Source organism: Filicampus tigris, chromosome 8, assembly GCF_054856515.1.
Source record: "Filicampus tigris isolate MCC_2025a chromosome 8, RoL_Ftig_1.0, whole genome shotgun sequence".
Taxonomy (NCBI): domain Eukaryota; kingdom Metazoa; phylum Chordata; class Actinopteri; order Syngnathiformes; family Syngnathidae; genus Filicampus; species Filicampus tigris.
The window spans coordinates 3,855,279-3,866,096 of record NC_141224.1 but is presented as its reverse complement, the minus strand read 5'-3'; the positions used below and the strand labels follow the sequence as shown (position 1 = coordinate 3,866,096).

Below are 10,818 nucleotides of genomic sequence, written 5' to 3'. Positions count from 1 at the left end.
ACATCCATTTGGGTCCAATTCCTCATCCCATACGAACCTTGAAAAAAAGGCCCCTCAGAATACATGTGAGGACATTACAGGACCTTATCTTCTTTGCTCTCTCTCTCTCTTTCTCTCCATTTATAATTGGTATTTTTTGCACTTTGCATACTTGAAGCTCACTCTAAATTCGGATTGCGACACAAAGCACAAAATAAGTGCACAAAGCGGCATGTAACTGGACAGGTTGGATCACTTGGATTGATGGATGAACGGACAGAATGTTTTAAAACCTTCGTTGGAAGGATTCCCTCACGGAAAGGAAGCTTCCAGCATCATCACAGCACAGACAGTACAAAGCAGGGACGGAGCCAGAACGTGGCTAATGGGTGGGCCTGGAAAAATCAGGGTGGGCCTTAATATTTCTCTCACTGAGCACAATCCTCCTGTCCCGACACATCATATATTCAAATAAAATGACAAATTGAATAACATGAAGTTAAGGTCTTCCTTATACATACACAATCATGCCATTCTTCATATTCAATTTAAAAAAAAAACACACAAATAATTTCATAATTTACTAAAAATGTAAAAGTATGTATTTTTTCATGACTCTCACTGTTTGGGCAGTCAGTCAACACCCAGGCGCACCCATGGCTCCGCTCCTGGTACAAAGTTAAAACTCGTCCGTCAACTGTCATGGTAGAGCAGTGTTTTTCAAACTTTTTTGAGTCAAGGCACATTTATTTCATTGAAAAAATCCCGCGGCACACCAGCAGCTGAAATTGTGAAAAAAAAAGCTTATTTTAACAAGATAAGTGTTATATTGTTTATATAAGCATTTTTTAACATTGAAGAATGACGTTATATTATAACGTCTTGAATAGATATTAAATAAACACAAAGAAAAAACCATTTTAGAATGTTTCATATTGATAATTAATCAGTGTGAAACATGGGCCTGCTTGGATAAACATGCGTCACTAATTCGCTTGTCTCTAAACAAAGACAATTGGCTACCTGCTGCTGCCACGTGCTGGCATGGAAGAGTACTACAAGAGATGATTACGCTGCCAGGCGCTGGACCGCACAGGCACACGAATTAGATCATTTCCCACAACACACCTGACAATAATTCGCGGCACACAGTTTGAAAAACACTGTGGTAGAGGCTCATTGCACGCGCTAACCCTGAGCGTCCTCCTGTGGCCCAGGGTAGTTACTGTTTGGAGGTTGTAAAATAAACGATTGCAAGCCCTTCAATACGGAGCAGTCTCAGTCTCGTCTATTTAGTGGAGCCCGCACTTACAGCTATCAACACACCAACGTGCCACTGCCGGACAGTACGCGACATACATCTGCTCCAATTAGCTCACATAAAAGGCTCAAACGTGTGCTTTTCACAGGCAGATTGATTGAGGTTTCCCGTTAAGAGGCAAATTTCAATATCGTCAATGTTTTCTGACTAAATGTTGCCTTGAAAAGTTTGCAGTTTGGACATGAGCTGATTTGTCTTTAAGGTGACGACCCTGTCCACACATTTGCGTGCTCCGCGTGTGTAATGTGAATTTATTGTGAAGTGACCAATATAACGCGTTGCGATGAAGCGCCCCTGTACGCATGCGTGAGCCTGCGTGTGTGCAGTGCGCATGCGCCGTCTTGAGCACAACAAGCCTAGTGAGCGTGCGCGGTCACGTGACCGGAGTGTCGAACGAGTGTTCAAAGCGTCCGGAAGTTGCTCAGTGAATGAGCGCCTCCTCCTGTGCCCCACGCCCCCCCACCCAGGCACGACCACCAGCATGACGACCACCCCGACGACGACAATGATGATGATGAAACAGACGCGGCGCGTGCGTCTTCTCGCCGCCGCCGTCGGAACCGCGACGCGCCAACGCGCCTTCACCCTGGACGCGAGCGCGCCGCTGGTGCGCACTCGCGGCTACGTGCACGGTGGCTGGGTGTGCGCGCCTCGGGACTTCCCGGTTTTGGACCCGGCCACCGGTACCGAGATCGCGCGAGTTGCCGACTGTGGGCCCGAAGAGGCCAAGCGGGCCGTTAACGCAGCCCACGAGGCTTTCCAACACTGGAAGGACGTTACGGCCAAGGTGAGAGGATGGCAAGTTAGGAAGCAAGGAAGGGGGACATCCCTAGTAGAAACTAGATCAGGGTTCTAAAAGGGTGCAAGAAGGACCACTAGTACTACGCTTAACAATTCAGTTATCTTCTTAATCCGGTACAGTGCTTTCCATTGCACCTGTAGTACAGACTTGTTGAATTTCAGTGGCCACAGTTCCATGCCACTGTGCATGTGTGGTTGTAAATGGACAAAGCCATTTTCAGTTTTTGTTGTTGTTTAAATCCAAATGTGCAACTGTCTGTTTTCTCCTGAGTTATGTAAGTCATTCATGATGTAAAATAAGCTTTGCCCTGATTGGCTGCCATGTGTGGCGGCTGAGCCGCATCCTCTACACAGTCCAGTCCAGGTCGTCCCATGAAACCTCGGCGAGCCAACCACCAAACTCACGATAGCCAAAAGGAGTTTTAGTGGAGGAACTATCTGGTCCACAATCTAAAAACGCCACTGTGATCGTAACAATGATCAGATGTTTTGTTGACATTGTCATTGAGTTGTGATTGTTGGGTGCAGGAGCGCAGCAGCCTGCTGAGGAAGTGGGCCAACCTGATGACGGAGCACAAAGACCACCTGGCCACCATCATCACCTTTGAGAGCGTCAGTCCCATCTCTCGTCATTCTACCTTAGCAGCATTAGCATTAGCACCATATTAGTGCAGTCCTTCTCAAATAGTCCCTTGGGGGGGTTTGTTTGTTTGTTTATTTCTTATTTAGTGTCATGCACAATTAAAGGTGCCCAGACCACATGGGCTTATAACACACAAAAATAAACAGTAGGCAGCCATTCACAAATATATCAAACAGAGACTCCCCTTGCGTGACATCCAAACCCGCGATAGAAACTGAGCCAAATAAAATGGCTTGTAATTAAACAGATAGGGGTAGCGTGTGACCTGGTGTAATTGCACATCCTCTACAGTAGGTGGCAGCGGCACTCATTTTCCACTTCGGATCTTTGATGTGAAAGACTAAAAAAAACATGTTAATAAAGTTATTGTTTGTTGTAAGTTGATCTGTATTCCTTTTTTGTTTGCTTTAATGTTGATAATGATACAATGTTAGGCTGAGGTGTACTTACAACACTTTTATAAAGAAATGATACCGCTTATAGTCACGGCAGAGAATTGGGCAGCGCAAAATATTTTCTTCCTGGGGGGCATAATATAAAATAATTGAGAAGCACTGCATTAGCGCCATGTTAGCATGACAATAGTGTGATGCTAACGTGACGTGTTGTTAGCGTGATAGAAGTGTGACGTTAGTTTGACGATAGAGTTAAATTACCGTGATGTCAGCATGACAAATGCATAATGTAAGCATAACAGCATGCATGACTTTAGCATGACATAAGTGTGACGTTGTACAATATTAGCATAACGTTACCATAATATTAGCACGTTGTTAGCATGACTTAAGTGTGACATTAGCTTGTGGTCAGCGTGACGTTTGGGTGATGTAAGCGCGGCGTAAGCATTTGCTTGTTCAGGGTAAACCCATGAAAGAGGCCCTGGGCGAAATCGCCTACTCGGCGTCATTCCTGGACTGGTTTTCGGAGGAAGCGCGACGGGTGTACGGCGACGTGGTGCCGTCGCCCTTCAAGGACCGCAAGATCCTGCTCCTCAAGCAGCCGGTGGGCGTGGCCTCCATCATCACACCGGTGAGCGATTGGCTGGTGGGAGAGCTTGGCTACTCTAGGCTAGCTGTGACGTCAACATTGTGTCGTGTGTTTGTGTTGTAGTGGAACTTCCCGAGCGCCATGATCACCAGGAAGGTCGGCGCCGCGCTGGCTGCGGGATGTACTGTCGTGGTCAAGCCGGCCGAGGACACGCCCCTTTCTGCGCTCGCCCTGGCTGAGGTCACATGTGCACGACAAACTCCTTGTTCCGCACATGAGTCTAGTCTAGTCTAGTCAGAGTCCGAATGCTAGTCCTAGTCCACAGCTATACCTGCTCCAGATGTACTCTTAGTCCACAACCAATTTAAGTCCAAGTTGTAAAACTAGTCCAGGACTATTTCCAGTCCAGATATAGTCCTTGGGCGTTGGGCGTATCTATTCGGGTTTGATTTAGGTCTCACTGTCATGTGTTGTTTTGTCTCATTAGCTGTCATCCCAGGCGGGCCTCCCGCCGGGCGTGTTCAACGTGGTCCCGTGCTCCAGGGAGCAGACGCCGTCGGTGGGGCACGTCTTGTGCACCGACCCCCTGGTAGCCAAGATCTCCTTCACGGGCTCCACCGCCACCGGAAAGGCAAGACCCAAACAGACCCGGGCTGCCGTGCCTCTGTCAGTTCTCGTTGTGCTAGCATGCTAACGCAAAAGCGCTGCGTTGTCAGGTTTTGCTGAAAATGGCCGCCGACACTGTCAAGAGAGTCTCCATGGAGCTGGGAGGTCACGCCCCCTTCATTGTCTTTGACAGCGCGGATGTGGACAAGGCGGTGCAAGGAGTCATGGTCTCCAAGTTCAGGAACTCGGGACAGGTGAGCGCAACGCCAAGCCATCTTCACAGACTGTAGGAAAAAAAATAGGGGACAAAAAAATGTGCCAGTGGATGTGAGGTTTTGTTAGTCAAGTCAACATTATTTGTATAGCCCTGAGTCCCAAAACACAAGGGAAGGGAAGACAGCTTTATTTCTAGGGCACATTTCAAGACAAGACATTTCTACAGAGGTTGTCACTAATTTCCATGGGTGGGGCTTTCCAGATTGCCCTAGCCCAAATCCAGAACTCTCTCAAAACTGCCGTTTGCTTTTGCTCTCGGATGTCACCAAACGATGTCGTTGTTTTTTGTGTTCAGACGTGCGTGTGTTCCAACCGTTTCCTGGTGCAGAGCTCCATCTATGACAGCTTCGTGGCCAAGCTGGGCGCCGCCATGGACCGCGAGCTCAAGATAGGACACGGCAGCGAGCCTGACACCACGCAGGGGCCGCTCATCAACAACAGGGCGGCGGACAAGGTCGGAGTCACGTTTCGCTCTTAGGCGGAAAGCGCCTCTCGTGGGACGCGGGCGTCGAGCTTGCCGCCGATCCATCCGCCTGTTCATCGTATTCATTTGTTCCTCCGGACGGCCACCAGGTGGTTCAGCAGATGGAGGACGCTCTCTCTCGGGGGGCCCGGCTCCTGCGGGGCGGCCGACGTCTTCACGGCTCCTTTGTGGCGCCCACGCTGCTGGCGGACGTCAGCGCCGACATGTTGTGCATGCGAGAAGAAACCTTTGGGCCCCTAGTGCCTGTAGTCAGGTGAGCTACGACCCAAAACACCTCACCAAGGAGGGGTCCGACTCCCTAACAGATACCGTCTTGCTTTTCCTGAAATGGATCACGATCATGACAATAATGATTGATCCGGATTTGTGTCGTTTTCCTGCTCAGGTTTGACACGGAGCAGGAAGCGCTCGCCATCGCCAATGCGTCCCGAGTGGGCCTGGCAGGTGAGCACCCAAACTGGCTCCTGGTATTTACTTACAGCTTGCCAGGCCACTTGGAGTCTCGGTGTATTACTCTTCATTTCAATTCCTAGTTAGCTCTCATCCGTCCAGTCGAGTCTTGTCATGATTGTGTTATTTTTGTGTTCTAGACCGGTCCTAATAATCAGTTTCACCCTAATTCCCTTCAAGTCCACTCATTGCCCAGGTCTAGTTCAGTCTAGTCTAGTCCAGTTGACTCCTTTTCCAGTCTTTCACTGGCTTTAGTCCAGTCCTAGTTCAATCTAGTCTAGTTTGAGTCTGGTCCAGCCCTAGTCTTATCCACACTCTTGCTCAAGTCCAGCTTCGCAATGTGTTTTGATTCTATACAGTGGCTGTACGAGCCATTTCTGTTATGTGGATTTATTTTGGTGTATTTGGCCTCCCACCACTCGGGGGAGCAGTAGAGTCAATTTGCCACTTCCGCGGATCTATATAATTAAGGCAGTGACGAGACCTAGGTGTTGCGAGTGTGGAAGGGCAAACGGTTTTTGACCGTGGTGGTGCGAAAATAGTTGGACTCTTACAGTATATAGTTTCAATATTGGAAAAGACAAAAGCGGAAGTTTGGTCCCGTCTCAACAAAATAGGAAGAAAATAAGTCTTTTTGCGGACATTTTGGCCATTTAACCACGATCTAAACACGAGTCAAGCCAAGCCGTCAGCAACCACCGAGGCAATTTTGATTGGCAAAAGGGTCACAATAGTGGCGAAGCCAGAAAATGGCTAATGCGTGGGCCTGAATATTTCTCTCACTGAGCACAATGCTCCTGTCTTGACACATCATATATATGAGTGTAGTCCAGTAGTTTTTCAGTCCTTAACAGTTTTGTGTGTGCTGCTTGGTCACCGCCGTAGGTTACTTCTACTCATCGGACGTGTCTCAGATCTGGCGAGTGGCCGAAGCTTTGGAGGTGGGTATGGTGGGGGTCAACGAGGGTCTGGTGTCCACGGCCGAAGCCCCCTTCGGGGGTGTCAAGGAGTCCGGCCTGGGTCGCGAGGGCTCCAAGTATGGCGTAGACGAGTACCTGGACGTCAAGTACATCTGCTTGGGCGGCCTTTCGCTATCCGGCTAGCTCCAACAACGTGCCATAAATGACTTGCTGTGATTGGATGATGGGACGCCAACGCTAATTAGCTTGTGCCCTTAGTTCATCCTGCCATTTTTTGTCCTGTAGCATGCTAGTTAGCATAGCATCATTTTAATTGATTATTGACAGTGCACTTGTGTTTCTCATTAATTTATTAATCCAATATTGCCAAGCTGTGACTGGATGATGTGAAGTTTCTGTCAGCCAATTAAGAGAGATTATTTTGTGGTCAATCATTGAAAGGATTAAAAAAAAAAAAAGCACAATATGAGGTGAAAACAAATGAGAAGATTGACATATCTAGATTTGTAACCTGTTTATATGAACACATGTGCCGTTTGCCAAACGTCCTCATTAACGTCAGCATAATGATGAGCTCATGAATCATGTCGACCGTTCTGTTTATAGATCCTAAATGTCAAATAGTTGGTTGTCATTTGGAAAATAACTGCTTGTATTCTTATAAGGTGAATAAAATATTTAATACGATCGGCACGTTACTGCCTCTGTGCCCGTCCTTCAAAATAAAACCGTTGCGGCATCACGTCACAATAAAAGCCGGTCACCACTCACGAGGCCTCGCCGTCACAGGCGGGCATTCCGCTTCGGACGGGACGCCGGCGCCCCGAGACACCGGCGTCCGCCCCGTCCGTCTGCCCGTCGCAGTCCCGCTCCGACTCGGACGTGGTGAACAACGAGCGGCCGTCAGCGTCGCGCTGCATCACACCTGCGCAACGCAAACGCGGCCGGTCGTCAGCGCAAAGCAACCCGCCGCCGGGGCGTGCCAACGTGCTCACCGAATTTGGGCCGGAGCTCCATCCTCTCATCGGCATCCTCTGCCACGTTGCGCAGGATTGCGTATCGGCTCCTCCTCCTCACTTTGTTAACTTGCCTCCTACGTGCGTGCACACAGAAACACATATATACAGAGCAATTGGCGTCAAGGAAGTAGGTTGACATGAAACATCTTTCCATGGCATGGCGCTCCCTAAATTCCGTGTTTTTGTTCTGCCATGTGGCATTTGTGTGTGTGCGCTGACCTTTTGCCCCAGCAAGCGAGGGTCCGGCCGATGACGAGGATGACGAGGATGAGTGCGAAGCCGCTTAGCGCCACCAACAAGAGGTTCCACTCTGACATCAAAGTCAACGCACTCGCTTAGCTGAGCATCGCTTGGCTTAACTGGTTAGCATTAGCATTAGCACTTACCACAGTTGCTCTCGCCGTCGCCGAGGTAACGGCGGATCAGATTCTCCGTCCACAAGTGCCGACACAAACACTTCCTGATGATAGGGTCGCACTGGCCCCGCCCGGAACACTCCAGCGCACACACTGCACAGTGGACACGCACACGCACGCACGCGTCAACACACAACAAAGGAACACAAAGTCAGCCGAGGTGTCGTCACGCGTGCCCTTACCCACGGAGTCCACGTTGAGGACGGGAAAAAGCAGGAAGCCCTGGTTGTCGCCCATCAGCTGCTTATGCAGGACGCGCAGCACCGCTCGCGCGGGAAGCAGACCGCCGCCGTCGGGCGCCAGCACACACACACGCAGTACGCAGCTAACACACACACAAACACACACAGTGTTAGGTGGACAGTCTTGGCTGGTACATTATGGGATGGCTGGCAAGTGGCGCACGGGCGCGACCCACCTAACGGGCGAGCGCGGGTGCAGACCTCGCAGCAGGATGTGGGCGTCGTCCACGTGAAGCAGTGCCGCCAGCTGCCGGACTAGCGTGTCCCGCTGGGACACGCTCAGCTGGGACACGGGCACCAGCAGCTCCAGCTCCACCTGCTGGTCGGCGCCGGGTTCTGGGCATGGGTGTGCGTGCGTTTTAGTCATGTCCACGCACGCACACGCCACGCGCGCACGACCGGGCGGCGCACACCTGCACGGACTTCCACGGTGGCTGCGGCGGTGCCGGAGCGTCCCCGGTGGTCCGTCGCCCGCAAGTGGAACACGTACGTCCCCTCCACCAGGTTGCACAACAACAGCTCGGCCGCATGCGCGGACCCCAGCAAGACGTCCTGAGCACGCAACGGTCACACATCAGCACAAGAAATGGAAAACACACACACACAGACCAAACACATTCATGCCCATAAAAAGACAAAACAGAGACATACACCAAACATACAAAACAAAACACACAAAAACACACAGACACACAAAAAAAAAAACACACACACACAAAAAACATACATGCACACTCTAACCATACCACTCTAAACATACTAACCTTAACTTTACTAAAGAACATGCTAACTAACTATTATAATTAGCATGTTGGTTAGCATGTTGGTTAGCATGGTGGTGAGCATGCATTTAGCGCGTCGAAGCGTGTCGACTGACACCAGCCGCCGGGCTCTGCTGGTCCCTTCGCCAGCTGAATCGCACGCGTTGGCGGTCGCCTTGGTGGCTGAAGCCGCTGACGGATCCTCGGAGGACAACGGCGTTGTCGGGTAGGACCAGCGTGTGCGTGCCGCCGGCGTGGGCCACCAGACGAGTGCCCGTCACTGTTCAGGGAGGGGGGGGGGGGTCACATGTGCAACATTTTAACATGCATCAGCCACGCTGATGTTCGCAATTGGGCGCGCCTCCTTGAAACGCTCACCTCGTGCTTGGTCTGAACTAGGCGTCGCCCCCTGCTGGTCACGCCCCGCCCACTGGCCTGTTGATGTGGCAACCGCTGCCTCCGTGTCAAATGCGGGTGCTCCACTGGAGACAAACGTACACACACACACAAAATCACTAATGATAATAATGATTTTTACACATCTGGATAGTTCCTAAACTTTTACAACTAGATTCGACAGGCCCTCATCACTTTCGGGTCGACTTTCACCTAGTGGCTTGGAAGCGATTCCCAACAACGAGTGGGTGCTCTTTCTGATGCTACCTGGCATTGGCGTGTAATTTTATTTCAGCCGAGTGGCTCTTTGGTTTCCACGGCGACGTGACTGCTGCGGTCGGGTCGCTCGTGTTCTGAAGCAGATGAGAAGTCAAATCACTTGACGTCATCAGCTTCAAATGTAATCAAAATGAAGCTCACGAGCTGCTGCCAGCTTCTTCTTCTTCTTCTTGCTGTGGCTTCGTGCTGCGCGTTCCACGTTCCCGGTTGCTGGCCGCCGTTTCCTCGCTGCTGAGGTGTTCCGACGTCGGCGAGGTTCCACGGGGGGCCGCCAGAGGGCGCCACATCGCCTCGCCGAGCCGACAGGAAGGCTTCAGCGGCGAAGGTGCCCCTCCGCCCGCACTGAGACGCCACTACAGCTGCGACGTGAGGTCATGTGACGTCATACACAAGTAACAACATGTCAGGACGAGGGTGCGGGGCATGCTACTTGACGTACCTCCCACCGCGTGAAGCAAGAAACACGTCATTAGTTTTGGAGGGAAACTCATCTGCATACAAGCGCTCTGATTGGCTGACACACTTTCAGCATCGCAAAGGTGGAAAGGGCCGTTCGCTCAGCCCCGCCTTCGTCCAGCTGCTCTCGACCTGAAAACAAGTGCACCCAGGCGGCATCCAGACACCCACAGATGTGAGGACACGAACAGAAAAAACACCAACAGAGCCAGCAACGTCGCACTTTCTGGACGCGTCCTTTTGCTTTTTTTTTTAAACGTCAATTTAAACGGTAATGGAGTTCAACGCCAATGACTAAGCGAAGCAGCAAAACGCCAGCTTGTTTGTCTGAAAATGCTCCATGTTCCGCGTTCAAATGCTTCATTCCAGGTAAAAGACAAAAGAGAACTAAACGCCATACCTGCTGCGAGCGAGGCTGTGACGACTAGGGCATGCGCCGTCAGTCCAGACAGCAGCGCTGAAGAAACAACGCGACATCCGCTGACAATTTCAAAGTAAAAGCGAGCAAGTGGCGACAAATTCCGGTTGTGCCCCGCCTAGCGCCACAAGACAATTGGGAGAGGCTTCCGCACGCACGTGACACGCGTGTTGCGTGAGCGGTACAGATAATGGATGGATAGAAAAAATGCAACGTCCGCTTTGATTAAAATGTATTCATTGATGATTTGGAGGTTCAAGTTAAAATGCAAATGAAATGATGTTGACAAATCAACTACTTTCTTTTAATCTCCAAGACAAGGCCAGTGGCACCTTGAGCATCAATTGATGCTAACCGTTAGCCT

At 50.6% G+C, this 10,818-nt stretch overlaps 2 protein-coding genes across 2 annotated transcripts; one reads left to right on the top strand and one right to left on the bottom strand.

Annotated features, from left to right (window-relative positions):
* Positions 1-1,684: 1,684 nt before the first annotated feature.
* Positions 1,685-7,160, top strand: aldh5a1 (aldehyde dehydrogenase 5 family, member A1 (succinate-semialdehyde dehydrogenase)). The gene is made up of 10 exons (XM_086038356.1): positions 1,685-2,087; positions 2,630-2,713; positions 3,603-3,773; positions 3,855-3,971; positions 4,219-4,362; positions 4,448-4,591; positions 4,909-5,067; positions 5,187-5,350; positions 5,483-5,541; positions 6,433-7,160. Exons 1-10 carry the CDS (start codon positions 1,782-1,784, stop codon positions 6,648-6,650), a joined length of 1,566 nt encoding a protein of 521 aa, XP_085894482.1. The 5' UTR covers positions 1,685-1,781; the 3' UTR covers positions 6,651-7,160.
* LOC147143071 (dyslexia-associated protein KIAA0319-like) lies at positions 2,802-10,494 on the bottom strand. Its single transcript, XM_086038357.1, has 14 exons — positions 10,437-10,494; positions 10,020-10,168; positions 9,722-9,939; positions 9,569-9,654; positions 9,284-9,387; positions 9,022-9,185; positions 8,558-8,696; positions 8,321-8,480; positions 8,085-8,227; positions 7,873-7,995; positions 7,706-7,796; positions 7,463-7,560; positions 7,239-7,392; positions 2,802-4,621 (listed from the first exon to the last, which is right to left on the bottom strand). The coding sequence occupies exons 2-14, from the start codon at positions 10,075-10,077 to the stop codon at positions 4,615-4,617; spliced, it is 1,545 nt and encodes a 514-aa protein (XP_085894483.1). The 5' UTR covers positions 10,078-10,168; positions 10,437-10,494; the 3' UTR covers positions 2,802-4,614.
* Positions 10,495-10,818: the final 324 nt, after the last annotated feature.